The sequence below is a fragment of the Nicotiana attenuata genome, unplaced genomic scaffold, assembly GCF_001879085.1.
Source record: "Nicotiana attenuata strain UT unplaced genomic scaffold, NIATTr2, whole genome shotgun sequence".
In the NCBI taxonomy this organism is placed as follows: Eukaryota; Viridiplantae; Streptophyta; class Magnoliopsida; order Solanales; family Solanaceae; genus Nicotiana; species Nicotiana attenuata.
In genome coordinates this window covers 73705-92946 of record NW_017674548.1, presented here as the reverse complement: position 1 = coordinate 92946, position 19242 = coordinate 73705, and the positions used below count along the sequence as shown (strand labels likewise).

General features: G+C 38.0%; 1 protein-coding gene across 2 annotated transcripts; it reads left to right on the top strand.

The window, feature by feature from the left end:
* Positions 1-6677: 6677 nt before the first annotated feature.
* Positions 6678-18971, top strand: LOC109218876. 2 transcript variants are annotated; one of them, XM_019383273.1, is made up of 9 exons: positions 6678-7154; positions 9825-9946; positions 11812-12019; positions 13359-13905; positions 13979-14230; positions 14319-14510; positions 14602-14676; positions 15368-17836; positions 18463-18971. In XM_019383273.1, exons 1-9 carry the CDS (start codon positions 6994-6996, stop codon positions 18757-18759), a joined length of 4323 nt encoding a protein of 1440 aa, XP_019238818.1. In that variant the 5' UTR covers positions 6678-6993; the 3' UTR covers positions 18760-18971. The 2 variants fall into 2 exon arrangements, with proteins under 2 accessions (XP_019238818.1, XP_019238816.1); XM_019383271.1 differs by having other exon boundaries at positions 9825-9955.
* The last annotated feature ends 271 nt before the right edge of the window (positions 18972-19242 follow it).

Genomic DNA, 19242 nt, shown 5'->3' with positions numbered 1-19242 from the left:
ACTCTCCAGTTACAAGAATTACATCCATACGAACGTTAGTAGCGTTAGCTGCAGTTTATGGTCTTGAAATTCATCAAATGGATGTTAAGACGGCCTTCTTAAATGGAGAGTTGGAGGAAGAAATTTACATGGAACAACCTGAAGGGTTTGTGGTTCCAGGTAAAGAAAAGAAGGTCTGTAGACTTGTTAAGTCCCTTTACGGATTAAAACAAGCACCCAAACAATGGCATGCTAAATTTGACCAAACAATGTTGTCAAATGGATTTAAGATAAATGAATGTGATAAATGTGTGTACATTAAAAATGTTCCAAATCACATAGTCATTGTTTGCTTATATGTGGATGATATGCTCATAATGAGTAATGATATTGCCAATATAAATGCTACTAAGCGTATGCTAACTAGCAAGTTTGATATGAAAGACTTGGGAGTTGCTGATTTAATTCTGGGAATTAAGATCCATAAGACTTCTCAAGGTCTAGCATTGTCACAATCTCATTATATTAAGACAGTACTTGAAAAATTCAAGCACTTGGGCTTTAAAGTTGCAAAGACTCCAATTGATGTGAATCTTGCATTAGCAAAGAACAAAGGCCAGAGCATATCCCACCGTTGAGTTGCCTCCGAAACCTTCCACTACTACTGGTCCTTCTACTTCAGCTGGCCCGGGGATTCTGTCTTCCCGGGCCCATCCTATCACTGGCCACCAGCTGAGCCAGGAACTTCATAGCTTGAACAACTGGATGTCAGCTGCGTTATCCAAGTTGTCTACACTGTCTTCTACCATTGCGGCTCAGTCAGCACCACAACCAGCACAGATTCCACAGTCCATTGGGGACACATCGAAGAAGATCCTGGACAACCAGGAAAAGATCATCAGGACTCAGGATGCCTTGTCTAAGGCAGTGGATTCACACGGCAAGGCTCTGAAGGAGCTTGCCAGGGAGCACAAGAAATTGCGAAAAACACGGGCTTCCAAGGAGTCTGTGAAGGAGCTTAGAGCAGATGTGGACAAGCTGAAGACTGACTCACTGCCTTTAGACTTGCTATTTGGGGATCCAGCTCCAGCAGCAGTACCAACAGCAGAGCCACAGCAGGAGCAGACACAGAGGCTTCCTAGGAAAAAGAGGAAGCTCCCCAGTGCAGATGAGGCGATCATCCAGTTGGCGGACCCACCAGAGGTTTCCTCCAGTCAGCCATAGGATGTTCCTGATATTCAGCCCGTCCAGGTCCAGGTCCCAGTCCCAGTAGCTGAGCAGTAGGAGACTGGGAACCAGTCTGAGGTTCCCGCGCATACAGAGGACCCGGGACCACTCATGATCCTATGCAGACGGACGAGACTTAGGGAGTCTTCATATCCTTCCCCTATACTTTTTTATGCTTATTTTTGCTTTAGTTGGCATTGGGGACAATGCCAGCTTTTATTTGGGGGGATGTGCCCTACTTTTATCCATTGGATGACTGTATATACAGATTGATTTAGTTTATGCTTTCTTTTGATTTTCTATTGGTCTATATATAACTTTACATCTAGTTACTTTCATCGTACTTTTTATCTTCCTTTTGGTATGTATATAAAGTTACATTATTGTATATATTCATCCCACGTTGTATATTCATTCCTCGTTTGTACATATTCATTCTATTTTCTATTTTTCGTAAAAAAATTTCGTTTTTAGCTTCTTATATAGGCTCGTAGCTTTTTGTTTTATTTTGACACTTTTAATAAGCCTTCGGTTTTCTTAATGCCGCGGTTCTTTCCAAAGGTGGAGTATTGTGTGAACCGGGTGGCTCTTCCCAATGATAAATGGCGTGACAACCTTCTTAAGGGTTTGAGTCCGTTTTTGTTTTTCTTGTTTTTGGTAGTTTATAGTTAAGGGTACCTCAAGCAAAGCTTCACATGGGCCTAACACATTTGCCTATGATTCCATGTGGTTGTGTTTAGGATGGTGAAAGTAGCGACCTTGAGACTCTTGTGTTGACCAAACAGTCATCATGTGGTCTTTCGGACTATTGTGTACTCAATCGTGTCTAAGGTTGTTTTGGGCCCCCGACTCTATATCTTTAGCAATCCTTGAGTTTGCGTGGTGAGAAATCAAATTGTGAGTCCAAGTTCCGAGCCAAGGTCTAGAACTTGCCCTGAATGTCTGTTGAGGCGAAATTTTGAGTGAAATTCGACTTGAGAAGTGATTATAGGCTCTCCTTGATCCAAATGATAGTTGAACAATTTCATAGCCTACCAATGATATAATCCCTAGCTAACCCTTTTGAGCCTTAAACCTTTTTCTTTCAAGAACCAATGCTACAAGCCTATACCCGTTCTAAATTATACCCTCTCTTGGCACCCGATCTTTCCTTGAGTAATGGCAAAAGTCTAAGTTTGGGGGGAGAGACGAGAAAGGGAACAAAGTGGTAAAAGGTACAAAAGCAAAGAAAAGGAAGGTAATGAAAAAGAAAAGAAAAGAAAAAGACAAAAAGAAAGCCCAATGTGAAAATGATCTCAAAGGGATTTTAGAAAAGCAAAGAAAGAAAGGCGTGGAAAGTTGAAAAAAGGAGAAATGGTTTGAAACGCAAAGGAAAGAGTGACAATGTGTCTCTCTAACCCCTTAGAAAGAAGTGAATGACTCAAAGAGTCAAGAGAATTGTGCCAAATGAATCAAAAGAAGTGCTTAAGGGAGGATGGAACCCACTTAGACCAAAACATTTCCTACCCTGAACCAAAAGCCTTCACAATGACTCCACAAAAAGCCCTATATGATCTTGAGTTGAATGGAGCTTACATTAGTGGATACTTACATAAGGGGCAAGCATATGGTACCTAGAGCCGGACTTGTGACCTTTTCTTGAGAGAGATGAGTGAATTCCCATTAACCTCGATTTTTGTGTCAATACTCTAAAAGGTGAGGCTTGCTTAGGGAAAGTTGAGGATGTGTGAGTTTGGGTTCCACAACGACCAAAGTAATTGAGAGAGTTCTTTGATGTAATGAGTCAACTCTTGATGCTCTTGTGTCACACTTGATCCATGGTTTTTCAAAGGTCAAATGTTGTTAATGATGCATTCGTATTGAGGGCAATTGTTAGTCCCCAATTGATGCTTGTTGAGGTTACTTTAGGATAGCTGAAAATTCTTGGATTTTACCTTAAGGGATGGGTCTTATTTTGTTTGCTTGAGGACAAGCAAAAGCTTAAGTTTGGGGGAGTTGATAACTAGGGATTTTGTAGTGTTTTATGCTCCCTCTTGCTTACGCTTTGGTTATAAATTGTTACAAAATTAGTCCCAAAAGGCTCATAAGTGTGCTTGTTTGCAGGTTTGATCGACAAAGTGACGAAATGTCAAAGTTCGACTCAAAAGGAGTGAAACTTGCTCAAGCACAAAAAACAAGGCAAACTGAGGGCAAAAAGGCCTAGTGCGGCCGCATTCGACTTTGTGCGGTCCGCACTAGGTAGATTCAGAGAGATGGCAAAACCAGGCTACAGGCAACGCGGCCGCGGTACATATAGCGCGGTCCGCGGTGAAGGCTCCGCGGCCGCACTACCTTTTTGTACGGTCCGGACAAGAGATTCAGAGAGATGGAATTATGCCAAGTCCAAGCCATGCGGTCCGCGGTCGTGATTGTGCGGACCGAGCCAGCTGCCTCCGCGGCCGCGGTCCATTCTACGTGGTCCGCGGAGCCCGTGTTCAGAGAGCCCAGAATTGAAGTCAAAGAGCCTAGTGCGGCCGCGGTCCATTTCATGCGGCTCGCACTGACCCCGCAGGGGTATTTTTGTCCAGTTTTTCCAGCCTAGTATAAATAGAACATTTTACCATTTTTAGGTCATCAGTTATTTCCAGATTTTGAGCTGCGCTCGTGAGACTCATTTTGTAGCCATTTTTGGCATCTTAACTTCAAATTAACGATAGATTCTTGTACTTTAATTTAGTATTTAATTAATATGTCTTGTTCTTCATCTATTTCTCTATTTTCTTGTTCAAGCATGAGTAGCTAAACCCATTAGCTAGGGTTGTGGCTCAACCCTAGTGTGGGTAATTGATGGGTGTTGCCATCTAGGGTTAGATTGATTATGGGTGTTTGCTATTTGGATTGATTTTATGTTTTAATCTATGAATCGGTGGTTGCAAACACTGATTTATGCTTTGTGGATTTGACTCTTCTTGAGAGAGAGAGTCTAAGTCTTCAAAATTGACCCAACAAGGAATTGGGATGGACTCATGAGAAATGATAGTCCCAATTAACGGGTTAAATCTCGAGAGAGTAATCACCCTACTTGAACCCTAGTTGCTTGATCTAATTTGCCTACCCATTTGGTTTCGAGAGAGTCAATTGGGCAAAACCACTCTCTCTACCGAGAGGTGTGAGAGTGGATAAAATTGTGCAACGGTTATAGCATAAGCCCCAATTATGTCAATCGAACCTTAGTAGGATCTACTCGTCAATTAGCCACCTAGGTGATATCACGACCCTAGTGCCCTTCTTCCCATTAGATACAACCTTAGCAATTATTTCGTAGCATAATGTAGTTTCAATTAGTAGTTTGATAATAGTAGTTTATAATTGAAAAACCCGAAAATGTTGGAAGTGACATTTAGAAAAATTACACGACTCTAGTCTAGATAGATACCCAACTCCAATTTCTAGCTCTCTGAGGAATTCGATCCCGACCCTCATATCGGGTAAAAGCTATTGCGACCCTCTCTTCCTACTTTATAGTAGTGTGGAGTTGGCAGCGATCAGATTGACACCAAATTTTGCGGGTAGGTCTTAAATGATATTTCGGACTTGTACCGGGCTTCGGAACCAACATACGAGCCCGATACCTATGAAATCAATCATTAGTTAGTTTCTTTAAATCCTTAATATTTCAGATTAACAATTTCTAATAAAAATTCATTACTCGGGCTAGGGACCTCGGAATTCGATTCCGGGCATACGCCCAGGTCCCATATTTTCCTGCGGACCCTCCGGAACCGTCAAAACACGAATCCGGGCCCGTTTGCTCAAAATGTTGACCAAAGTCAAACTTAGCCTTTTAAGAAAATCCTAAAGAGTCAAATGTGCATATTTCAATCCAAAATCTTCTAAATCCCGAACCAACCATCCCCGCACATCGTAAATTAGTTAAAGCAAGCACAGAGGGTGTTATTTGGGGGAACGGGATTTTAAAAAGGCAAATGACCGGTCGAGTCGTTACAGTTCTGGAGATATATTGAATATCAACGAACCGTTTGGTGAAAAATTAATGATTTGGAAGGGGATTTCTATCAAGTACTACCAATAGTTTCAAAATCGACGAAAGTAGAGACTGTAAAAACTAGCTTGCCAAAATTATACTTGTGGCCTCAAATGAAAAAAATTCAACTGACAAGCAATATAATGTAAGAACAGATCCAATATTCGGTGACTTCTTGCTTCGTGTCGGAAATGAAGAAGAGCTTCTAATAAAAGATGATTTCAAAATAATAGTGCATTTAATAAGGGAAATATATTTCCATCATTATATTAAAACGCAATTTATGAAAATTGCATGACAGAAATTAAAAGACTATATTAGCTAGCATAAATGAATATATTGATCGACTAAATAAAAGGTTGATTGCAAAATTTTATGGTAAAAATAAAATATTTTTCAGTTTTTGAATCAGTAGAAGATCATACCACAATTACTACCGAGAAGAATACTTAAATACTTTAATACCAAATGGCCTTCTATCACACAGGTTTTTTGTCAAGTTTATTAATTCTTACGTACGTTAGTGTCACCATATATATAATATACTAAGTTAAAATTGATCTTCCATTGCATATATATTGATTTTGAAAAAAAATATATGCCCGTCATGCTACTGAAAAACTTAGATTCGCCGAATAGCTTGTGTAATAGCACATAGATGATATATAGAAGTTTTGACAATAACGCCATACGTGAAAAACTTATGATAATGGTTAATGTACTTCTAAGTATATTTTTATCCCTGAATTCAACTTTCGCCTTCCGAAACTAAAGAATATCCTTTAAATTTGTGTGAAATAGTTTTAGGTATGTTTATATTTTGCAATTATAATAAATAAAGCACAAGGACAAACATCCTAAATAATAGACTATATTTATCGCAATATGTTTTCTTGCATGAACAACTAACTATATATGTTGTACTTTCAAGAGGAATATCAATACCGACAACAAGAGTTATGGTTACAGCAGAGCAACCAAAGCATTAGAAAGAAATTAACATACAAAAAAAAATATCATTTACAAAGAAGTGTTCGGTAAGATACCATTACATCAAATACTTTTAAACTATAATATGTAATTATCTAATTAACATGACTAAATTAATCATTTGTGTAAGTTCTAATGATGTCCTTTCATTTAAATTCACGTATTATGCTAATGTAATAATATTTTTCCGTTTTTAGATAATATAAATGTATAAACCATTACGTGCTATTATTAACGTGCAACGCGCGTTCATAACTACTTGTATATAATAGAGAAGTATATAAATTTTCTTCTTCTTCTTCCTCTCAACGTCGTGGTATAAAAAAATAAGAAAGAAGTAAGAACCTCACTTGAATACAAATTCTCTAACAAATATTTTAATATTTCATTGAAGTTCAATTATTGAAACTTTAGTGTTTCTAAATACTTTCAGCTTAATTAGCACTCGCAGATATTTGTAATGTAAATATTGAAATTCGGTATTTAACAATAGTGAAGAGTGATTTATGTCTGAACGAGTTACTATTAGTTCTTTGTAAAGATGGTAAAAATAAAAAATTCTCTTCCTTTTTTGGCTTTTTTTCGTCAAATCAATTCTTCTCTACTGAAAATCAACTACTGCCCAATAATCTCCGATTTTTTCACATGAGTATCTCTATTTCTTCTGGTTTCTATTCGTATCTTCTGGAACATAAACTCACAGCACAATCTGATCATCTTCCACTAACGTCAGAACGAAGATCGAAGAAACCCTAGCTTCTTCTTTATTATCTATGGAGAAACAAGCGTCAAGCTCCCGAGAGTTACAATGTGTAGGAAGACTCGAAATTGCACGCCCTAAACCTGTCGGCTTTCTCTGTGGTTCCATTCCTGTTCCTACAGATAAGGCATTCCATGATTTCAATGCTTCTGCCCTTGTACCCTCCGCTGAAAGGTACGCACGTATCTTCTTCTGTTTAGCTTCAAATTGTATTTATTTGGTCCTTTTTTCTCTCTTGCAGTTTAGCATTTAGTTTGTGCTCTTTGATTCCGTTTTATATGATGGTATCTGATTCAACACGATGTAGTCACTTATAATTATATTAGCGATACTGTATGAAAGAATTGAAGTAATACTTGATAAGCAGTGGATAGAGTTACCCCGTAACTGTGATGGTGAGCGGTAACATGTATCCGTGTGCGCAAGCTGGCCCAGAAACTACATTTTATTAAAAAATAAGTTAGTCTGATAGAGAAAGCCCCTAGGGCTTAGTTCAAGTGGTAAAAGTTGAAAGACTTAGGTCACAGGTTCAAGCCTTGCGCGTGCAAACTAAGCCTTGTATTTAAGTGGACGACAGTAGAGGGGCGGGCCAATTATCCCCGAGTTTTGGAGGCTGCCCTTGGTCCTAAGGGTTGGCCCAAGTCCACTTTCTCGGTCATAAAAAGAAGCTAGTCTGATTGGGAAAATATCTGAATACTTTAGTGAGTTTGAGATGTTGAAACTTGTGAAAGTTGTTTAGAAAAGGAATGGTGTCAAACATTTTCAATCATTCTAAAATAGGTGAAAATGTTAATAAATTGGAACAAAGAGGGTATAGCATTTTCTACTCTTTCAGAACGAGTGTTCTTACCTCAAATTTTTTTGCTAAGCTTGGGTTGGTACATCTTTTTCCTTCTTTTTAACTTTGAACTAATATCATGATATATGTTTACTAAATGGAGGCACTTGTGGTCTGGTCTTACAGAACCCTGAGGAATTTCATTGAAAGTAAGCCGATTTGGTTACATATGGCCTGTTAAATTTGGGGGTTGGCTTTATTTTTATGGTCCATATTTTTTTCCTTATATAACAGTAGATATATGTATATAAGTTTACAAGATAGAGAAACTTTCGGTCCAACATATTATAACTCCAGAGAATTTCATCAAAAGTTTATATAATGTTAAACAAAAGACTGCTTTGCGTAGACTTATACACGCAATATGTAAAAAAGACAAGAAAACAGATACCATAATCAATGTTTTAAAAGAAAAACTTGGGACTTATTGGTGACTCGTCTCGGGGAGAAATGACCTCTAAAAGTCCTGAAGAGACTATGAGGCGTTAAAATCTCATTTGGCTAATGCCTAAATAGGTGGCTTATTTGCTCAATGCATGCTTTACGTCCCCGTATGCGCCCCAAAAATGCTCCTAGCACGATTTATGCCTTGGATTGTTGGCCATGCATGTAAGTGAATCTTTTTAGTTTAATTTATCGGGGTAACTTATATAATATGTTATTGTAATTAAGAATTGGTGACTTAGAATATTATTTGCCTCGATAGTTAACTCAATATTTATGCATATTTGCTTTTGATACTCGGAAATTTTTTACGGGTATTCTTGAATCTCGATAAGCTTTATATAATTAAAAATTCATCGGGTACGCCCACTATGCATGGGGACTAACGTGCCTTGTCCTTTGATAGGTACACTTTGCTCCTTTGCCTTGTAATTGTAAAACACTGACCCGATTAAAGCACATAAAATTTGCAATGTCGAATAATACCAGAAAAAATGACTAATTTTTTTAAGGAGTTGTTCATCATTGCTCCTGATAATCATCTCTTCAAATCCAAGTACCCAACCTTTCACTTCCTTTTGTTTCCAAGTTTTCATTTGCAGATGACCAAATGTGTCCACATTTTTTTAAAATTGTCTGTGGGGAACGAACCCACATTTAAATATCTTAGAGGATTATATTTGTTCAGTGCTATATAAGAAGGATGGAAATGGACTAAACTCATAACTTAAGGCTAGGTTGCCATTAGGCTAGAGTAACATGCTCCCATTTTATAAACGTGAAAGACTATTTTTTTGGTGTTGTATAATATAAGAAAGATGTCATTGGACCAACAGCCAAACTTAAGGGACCATATGCGGTCAATCTCATTGACTTCTATTGAATCTGTTAGGGGTCGGTTAAACTGGACCAAAAGTGCCCCTTGTTTTATTTTGACTTGAAAGATCGTTTGTTAAACATTATATAAGTAGGATGGAAATAGAGTAACCCTCTAACTTAAGAGATCATTTGAGTTAAAAACTCTTCAAGATGTGATGTTAAGTTTTAGTTGTATTATTTAAAATGTCTTACGTGAGCCCAAGTGCTCCCTGATTAGTGTGGCCATATTGCCTGCACAGCCTTCCCCTTCTATTCTTGCTAAGGGGCTTTCTGTAACGAGGTAGATCTCACATCTTGAACCCATGATTGACAAGTTACAATAGTCAATAAGAGCAACTCTACTGTTGCACCAGTGTCTTTTTTTTTTTTTTTTTTTTTTGGTGATAAGGCAGAGTCTATGTTGTTGTATTGTACTTATTATGTAACTTCAGTTCTGTTTGAGAGATTGGCAATGTCGAAGCAGTTTTCTGATATTGAACTTTTCATGTGTTGCGAAGGTTGTGAATGACATTGATGGGATATCTTAAACTTGAAGCCTTTGTGGTAGTAGCCAATTGGTTTTGTGCATGTGATGATTTAGGTGTTATTTGAATTTGAATTCCAAGTGTTCTCTATGTCGGAGAGGGTGTTCTGATTATCTTGAATTGTTTTATTCAGTTCCTTTTTTTGCTAAAAACTTTTAGGGTTAGAGCTCCAAGGTATCGGATGATTCCTATCGAGACTGATCTCAACACTTTGCCACTGCTTTCAAGTATTCCAGAGAAGGTACTCCCATTAATGGCCACCCAATCAAGGACCAGTGCAGGTAGTGACTGTTAGTTCTATTATCTCATTTAGAGGTAACTTTTTCTTTTAGTTTGTGTTGTACTGTTTTAACTGTTAATATGTTTCGTACTGTTAATAAATTACAGTCGAAGGACTGATCGGATTACTTAAATCTGAGTTCACATAACTTGAGCAAACTTCATGAACAGACGATTATGGTTTAATTTCTGCAACGAGTTGCAAGTCTTAGTGTCACTGTCAAACGTTCTTTTTGAACTGTTTGCTCAGAGGTGATGTTTTAGGGATTAGAAAGCCGTACACTGACATTAAGAAGTTTTACGTACCCCACCATCAAAAAGTAGATTTATTTGGAAAGAAAATGAAGAACTCTGGGGAAAGATCAGGAAAATATTTACAGAACTATGGAGTATGTAACCCATCAGAAGCTATTCTTTCTCCAGAATTTGTTCACCCGTTAATCCACATGTTAAGTTTCAGTGCCAGTTTTTCTCCATTCTTCACCTGCAGCTTGAACTCCTTAGGCTTGGAGGCACTGTTGTATTCCTTTAAAATCCATAAAAATAACATGCATGACCTTTCAACTTTAGCGATGCTTTGGGTGAAATTAGAATTTGAGCCTCCAAGGTAGGAGTGCCAGGTGGTTAAAGTGCATGTTTGGCCGCCTTTATTTTAAATGGGAAGTTTTTGACTTTGAAGTATAACTGTGTTTCAGTGGATAGTTAATTACCCAAAGTAAAGACTATAAGGGAGCTTAATTGTTGAACTGTAAGAAGATGGCGGAAAGACTGAAACGTGGGCCCTAGTGTATGGGGTTTGGCAGTAAATGTCTTACCCTAAACAACCTAAAGAGGAGAGGCATTTCACTTGCAATAGACGCTCACTTTGTGAAGAAGATGCTGAGAGTATCATTCCTTTGTTCCTCCGCTATAATGTTTCTAGTCAAATCTGATATTCTCCTTTAATTCCTTGAGCATCTGAGAGGTTTCTCGTTGCACTTCGCTGGACTTTCTGTGACCAAGGAAAAAGCGGGTATGTCTAAAGCGCCCTACAAAAATTTGGAAGAGTATATCTCATCAAGGACGAAAATGCTAAAATCTTTGATGACATAAGTGTTAATGTTCTTAATCTTAAACACAGATGTGTATGTTTGCTTAACTTTTGGTGCAACATGGCTGAGGTCAATGAGTCTACTGCCATTATAGATTTTCTTAGCTTTCTATCCTCTCTGTGCAGTCACTCTTTTGGATGTACTTTCTCCAACCTTTGCTGGTATCAGTAATATACTTACTTTGTGGATCCCAAGAAAATATTTTTGGGGTTTCGCTTGCTTTTTGAGCAGGGGAACTAACCATTTCATTGCCTGAAGGCTATGAGGAGCTAAGATACAGAACCTTTACGGAATATGATTAATAAACTGAAATGAAACCCATGGAGCCCGTAGTGATCTAGTTTGAATGAGGTGGCAGTTCCCTTTAAATTGGAACTAGGGAGGGGCTACTATGAGATTGGTGATCCCTTTGGAATCGGACGGTGTTCTTGTGTTCAATGTTCTATTTTTCGTTTGTATGTGTAGAGCTTTCAATAGCCACACACAAAAAAAAAAAAGAGATTGTTTGCAATCGTGAAAAAGTCACATTTGCTTTTGCTTAAATACAAGTGCCCCTTTAACTTTTTGTTGTGCTAGTTAGCATCTTTCAATGAGATCATTGGTTTCCTGGTTTTACAGGATGGTGTTTGTCCTTTTGGATAATCTAATGGATATCGAACCCACAGCTGCTTTTCTTTTTTTTTTTGTTTTAAATTTTTGATTGTGTGTGTAAAAGTTTTAATATGTAATCATTGTTGTAGTGTGACAGAGGTATTAACTTCTCCTTTACCTTGCAGATTTACTATGGGAGAGTGGCACACACACATCAAATTTAGCGAGGAAAGGTGAAGCTCTTGCTGTATCAGGTGTGGCGGAGTATGGAGATGAGATCGATATCATTGCCCCAACTGATATTTTGAAGCAAATCTTTAAGATTCCATACTCCAAGGCTCGATTATCAATTGCAGTACATCGTGTTGGCCAGACTCTAGTTTTAAACACGGGGTAATGTGCTCTCTAACATGCAAGACCTTTTCTGAATTTCAATCCAGTTGTCCCTCTATTAGTTGAAGTTCTGAGTAGTAGTTCTTCAGTTATGGATCTACCCCAGTTGAATTGTAATATTTTGCTTTTTGACCGTCACTTTCTGACCCTTGGGGTGAAGTTAGACAAGCATGAATCTGTCTTTTGAAAATAAAACTTAGAGATGTAAAAGTTTCATAAGAAGTACTATAAGTTGGTTTTTTCCCTTTTCTAAGAATTCTTAGAAAATTATTCTTAATATTTAGTCCAATTTTGATGTAATTGATTCTTGGAAGCAAAAGTGGCAATTCTCCTTAGACAAAGGATGTAACTTTTTATTATTAACAAAAAAGTTATGAAGGATTTTGCTCATAAAAGAGGATACTGAAGATTAAGAGTGTGATGTTGAAAGTAATCCATCAGTTAATTATTTGAATTTGCATAAATATTTTTTTCGTTAAGCTTTCAAATGATAGTTATGAAGGGGAGCCTTGGTGTAACGGGTAAAGTTGCTGCCACGTGACCAGGAGGTCACGGGTTCAAGCCGTGGAAACAGCCTCTTGCAGAAATGCAGTGTAAGGCTGCGTACAATAGACCCTTGTGGTCCGGCCTTACCCCGGACCCTGCGCATAGCGGGAGCTTAGTGCACCGGGCTGCCCTTTTTTTCAAATATGTACAAAGTTAATTGTTTTTAGAAGTTCGGATTCTAAATCTTGATGATGGTGTATATTCCTTCCATTTCAAGTTGAGTATTCATTGTTCCTTTTAGTTCTTGCCGAATAATGTGTACTTCCCTAAAATGCTAATTTTGAATTGTGGTATGCTCTAAGAACAATTTTTCTCGAACCCGCAAATATATCTATATTACTCCTCAAAAACCAAAGTCAATATATGATCTACAAGCGCACTCAGCAAGACAAACAGTTCATGCTAACTCTAAAGGCAAAACCAATACACTCTATTGGAATTCAAAGGGAGTGATATCCAGGAAAATGGATTGAAACAAATTGGGAAGAGATGGTGGAAGTTATGTGAAATAAACAATGGATAAAGGCAACAAAAAAATATTTTGGTATTCGTAAGAAAACTTTAAAAAGATGTAAAAAGTTTCGAGGTCCTTAGCAAGTCTATTATCATTTAAGATGGACTAGTAGTTCTGTTTCAAGAACAGTTTAAGTAAACTTCTTACGGAGAGTGAAACTTTTCTTGATGTTGGTGACTTGGTGTACGATTTGACAATTATTATCTCTACTGGTAGAATCTTTTTGTGGTTTTACGAGAATATAGTTTACAAGAGATTCAACTGCAATGCCAAATGCAGGCCTGACATTGAAGAGGGGGAGAAATTGATCAGAAGAAATAATAACCCACCAAAATGTGCAGATCAGTCTTTGTTTCTAAATTTCGCTATGCACTCAGTTCGCATGGAGGCATGTGATTGTCCACCAACCCATACACCATCGAAGGAGCCGCAATTTGAATCAAGAGAAAGTTCACCTGAATCTTCTGATTGCCCAATTCAGGAAAGCACTTCCTATGAGCAAAGTGGAACCTCTACCCAGGAAGAACAATCTAACCCGCGGTGCACATATAACGAGCTCAAAAAGGGTGATTGTTTTTGGGGTAAAAAGAAGAACAGGAAAACTAAGGATCAGGGCGCTGGAAACAAGGTCTCACAAGTAAAAGAAAAGTCGAGGTACTCAGTGCAAGAGTCTGAGAAGTATAGAAGAGCTAGTAATGATGGATTCCGGAGGGTTCTATTCTGGCAGTTTCACAATTTCCGTATGCTTCTAGGAAGTGATTTACTCATCTTCAGCAATGACAAATATGTTGCAGTTAGCTTGCACTTGTGGGATGTTTCACGACAGGTACACAGTAACCAACTTTCGCACTCTCATATCCTTGTCAACGTGTCTAACTGCCATCTGTAAATTTTGACAGGTCACTCCTTTAACATGGCTAGATGCATGGCTAGATAATGTCATGGCTAGTGTTCCTGAGTTGGCCATATGTTATCATCAAGACGGTGTTGTTCAGGGCTATGAACTCCTAAAAACAGATGATATATTTCTCCTAAAGGGCATATCTGAGGATGGTACTCCTGCTTTTCATCCAAATGTTGTTCAGCAAAACGGGCTTTCAGTATTGAGATTCCTGCGGGAGAACTGCAAGCAAGATCCTGGTGCATATTGGGTATTGTGCTGCTTATTTGTAATATACTGTATTTTAACTCTTCATTGTTCACTGTCGCATTTAATTGGCATTACATTTATTTCTGTAGCTATACAAAAGTGCGGGCGAAGATGCTATCCAACTCTTTGATCTATCTGTCATACCTCAAAACCGACCTGCGGATGACACTGATGATAGTTCTAGCTCTGTGCCATCTCTAATAAATAGAGGGAGAAGTGATCCCTTACTTTCACTTGGGACGATATTGTACCGGATTGCTCACAGGCTTTCACTTTCAATGGTCTGGGCTTTTACCATGTTAATTAGTAAAACTGCAATACTGCGATACTCTCTGATTAGCTGTTGCTAATCCTGCAATTTTTTAACTGCAGTCTCCTGAAAACAAGTCTAGATGTGCGAGTTTCTTCAGAAAATGTCTTGATTTTTTGGACGAGCCTGATCATCTGGTATGTTGTCTCATAGTATTAGCAAAATATGTCTAGTCTATTTTCATTATCTCCTTGCGTAAACAAGAAAATGCTAAAAACTGGTGTTATTTTCGAGTCCGTAACCTTACTACTTGTCCTTGACAAAAAGGCGCCTCTCTATAGTTTGAGAACCTTTCCATTTTCCATCCTTGCCAAGTACTTTGGAGAAATGACCTGCAATTCTGACTTGATTTTTACTTGTAATGTGGTTTTAAAGGACAAGAACAGCCACCTGTGGTAAAATGTAAACCATGCAGGAAATAACTCATCTCAGTTTTTTTTCTCAAGTTCATAAAAGTAAAAAAGAAGGAAAAACTAACTGGAACCTATGCATATTGTATCATACATATGATGGGTTTGGCAGCTTTCTTTTTCTTCTGATTTTATAAATAATCAATGTTGAGAGGTCAGTGGAGAGAAAGCTGCTTTTTTGCTTGCTTCCCCATAGTACTATAGTCTTTTAAATTTAAAGAAATTAGCTTCAAATTGCATATCTGAGCTTCCTTGCTGGCAGCAAAGGTGGTGAAAAGCTAGGTTTTTGAGAAACATAGTTTGTTGACAACTCTATCTTTTACTACATTGGGTAAAAGGCACTTCACCAAAACATAAGCTCTCTGTCTCTTCTATATTGTAGAATAGACAACTGATAGCATGAAATTATGGCAAATAGGTTGTACGTGCATGTGCTCATGAACAATTTGCAAGACTCCTTCTGACTTATGATGAAGAGTTAGATTTATCCTCTGAAGCACTTCATAGGGAGTCTGAAGTCACAGGTGCTGATGCTGAAGAAGAACCAGTTGAATCTTTGATGATTGCAGTTTCAGTATCAGGTGCCCATGATTCGCTTGTTCCTAAAGTTGAAGCAGATAACAATGTTGTAACATTGCCAGCTATTGAATCTGATGATTCTGTGGGGGTAATATCTGACGTGCTTATATCTTTGCCAAAAGCAATTACAGCTCCAATGGGAAGAAATACAGTCAGCCCGGAAGATTCACCAAATGGCAGAGAGAAAAGCTTTGCAGTATGTGATTTATCAAAAATGTCACCTAAGGTTCAAACTGTTGCTGATCCAATCTCCACTAAATTGGCTGCTATACATCATGTTTCTCAAGCTATTAAGTCCCTTAGATGGAAACGTCAAATGCAAAGCAACAAAATGGATCTGCAGAACAGTGGCAAAAAGCAGGATGAACAGTCTTCAGCACCGAGTTTCTCTGTTTGTGCATGTGGGGATGCTGACTGTATTGAAGTTTGTGACATTCGGGAATGGCTTCCAACTTCAAAATTGGATGATAAGTTGTGGAAACTAGTTCTATTGCTTGGAGAATCGTACTTGGCTCTTGGACAAGCTTATAAAGAAGATGGACAATTGGGTCAAGCCTTGAAGGTAACAGAGTTGGCATGTCTGGTTTATGGATCAATGCCTCAACATCGGGAAGATTCAAAATTTGTTTCTTCCATGGTCTTGTGTTCATCAACCGAGGTTGAAATTGATGATAAAAGTGAAAAACCTGGGTCCTCACTACGTGATGATTGTTTCACGTATGATCAATTATCTGACGGTTACCTCTTCTGGGCTAAGGCTTGGACACTAGTTGGGGACTTGTATGTTGAATTCCATTTGACAGATGGTGATAAGATTGCCATGCTGTCAGAGCAAAAATCTTTATCAAAAGGTTTGAAGATGTCATCTGAAGTTTTGAGGGAAGTTGAAAGGCTCAAGAAGAAGCTTGGACAGTCTATTCAAAACTGCAGCTCATGTTCTTTGTTAAACTGCAGCTGCCAGAGTGATAGGGCCAGCAGTGGCAGCAGTGCTAGCAGTAGTAGTGGAGATTCACGTTCAAAAAGTTATGGCAGAAAGCAGAATAAAAAATCACATACCAAAGCAAACTCCATGGCACATTCTGGAAGTTCTGTGAAGATTCATCAGAAAGGCGAAAGCAGCACATCCGAGAGTAAGCTCCGGATGCATAACACAAATATTACCAGAATGGAAATCTCTGATAAATTGACAGATGTTTCACTGGCAAAAAAATCAGGAGCTACCAACTGTTATAATAATGATGGTGTTGTGGGAGTGAAAATTGAAGGAACTTCAGTGCAAACATGTTCGGAAACATCAAAAGAAGAAACTGACCAGAAAATTGGGGGTATATTTAAATACATTAGAGGTACTGTAGTTGGAGATGCTGATTTCAATCTCTCTGTTGCCTTGAACTGTTATGAAGAAGCCAGAAATGCAATGGTGGGACATCTTACTAATTCAGCAGACTTACAATCTTTAGTTAAAAAGAAAGGATGGGTATGTAACGAGTTAGGCCGTAAGAGGCTGGAAAGAAAAGAACTGGATAAAGCTGAAGTTGCTTTTGCTGATGCAATCAATGCATTTAAAGAAGTAGCTGACCACACCAACATTATATTGATAAACTGTAATTTAGGTCATGGTAGGAGAGCACTAGCAGAAGAGATGGTAGCAAAGATTGAAAATCTCAAGGGACATGCAATCTTCCATGATGCATACATGCAAGTACTCCAGGCTGCGAAGCAGGAATACAGGGAATCTTTGAAGTTCTATGGAGCAGCAAAAACAGTCGTAAATAATGTTACTGAAGAATCAGATTTGGATTTAGGCAACTTGAGAAATGAAGTATATACTCAGTTTGCTCATACATATCTAAGGCTTGGGATGCTACTGGCCAGAGAAGATACATTAGCTGAGGTTTACGAGAGTTGTGTCCTTGAGGATTCTTTCAGCTCCTGTGTTAGTAAACCTAAGAGAGACCGTAGAAAGCATGAGATTTCAGCTAATGATGCCATTAGAGAGGCTTTATCTGTCTATGAGTCGCTGGGTGAGTTACGGAAACAGGAAGCTGCATATGCGTACTTTCAGCTGGCTTGCTACCAAAGGGATTGCTGCTTGAAATTTTTGGAGCAAGACCAGGAAAACAGCTCTTCCAAGGGCGGAAATAGCTTTCTTCATAGAGTAAAGCAATATGCTTCTTTGGCGGAGAGGAACTGGCAGAAATCCATGGATTTCTACGGACCAAAGACACACCCTGTGATGTACTTGGCTATTTTGATAGAGCGAGCTGCACTACTACTGAATCTGTCGAATTTTCTTCATTCTAACATGGTATGATTATACATTTTTGTGCTTTGTAGAATCTCTTCGAAGTTCGTCTCTTCTTTTTTAATCTCTAGCTTGATTCTTTCTTTGATCTTGCCATTTGAGGAAAAAAAGCTTGATTTTTTTTTACTATAGATGTTCATTTTTTTTCCAACTATGTGCTTTGTAGAATTTTTTCAATCTTCATCTTCTTTTTGTTTCCAGTGTTAGTTAATTAATTAATTTTTTGAGCTTACATTTGATTTTCTTGACTATATCCGTGCATTCTTTTCTAACAGTGGTTTGTCTAGCTTTCTTAAACCTATCGAACGTGACCTAAAGTTGTATTACTTGTATACTTTTTTTATAAGGGATGAAAAGGTGGATGATGTCCCAATTTTAAGTTTTGATAAGAACATGTGCTAGCTAGAATCCTTTTTTAAGCTTTTGCTAGGATGGGGAAAAAATGTTTTTGTTAGGATGTTATGCCAAAATATTTTCAAGTGCATTTAAGCAGATATTTCTGTCATGACTCATGATTGTCTGAACTCTTAAAAATATAATTTTCAAGTTTTATTGCTTTGTTTTATGGTACTTTGGCGAAATAATACATCCTTTAAACCGTAAATGACTGAAAGTACTAACTGTAACAGCTTCTGGAGTCTTCTCTGACTTGTATGCTTGAAGCTCGCCATGTATCTGGAAACACATCACTGAGGAATGACAATCTCGAGATTTGTGATAAATATTGGAGCCAGCTGCAGATGCTGTTGAAGAAGATGTTGTCTGTCTCACTCTGTCCAACGCCGAATAGATCTTCAGCCAACTCTCAGCACAGCGCCTCAAATAAGTCTGCTGATGCCGGTAAGCTGAGAGAACTTTACAAGATGTCTCTGAAGTACACAAACTTCAATCAACTGCAAGCCATGCATGGTTTGTGGATATCTTGAAGTACATGTTCTCTAAAGTTTCAGATCGCTTGAGACTGGATTTAATCTTCCACTTTCTTAATACCTGAGCATTAACAAGCTATTCAATTTGTGATAACAATGTGTTGAAACTATTGAATGCAGTGGAGGTTGTACATATACTGAATGGTTTATAAATTATACTTAATAGTTGAATTTACCTGGGAATGTAGGAATTTACCTCGGAGTGTCCATATAGTTCTAGATTACTGTATTATGGTTCTTTCATTTCATGTTCTATTTTCAAGTGTCATTTTCTTGTATCTTGTTGTTATATTAGTGTGCTTATTCATAGGTAACGAAAGAAGTACCTTGGTTTATGGATCGGTAACGCGTGACCAATAATGCGTCATTTTTCCGTTTAACTTGAAGAATGATAAATCGGTTTTACACGCCAATTTCCAAGCCAATATATTAACTGTCAAGTAGGGCAAATGCCTACTTGCAGAAAATATATATACAATA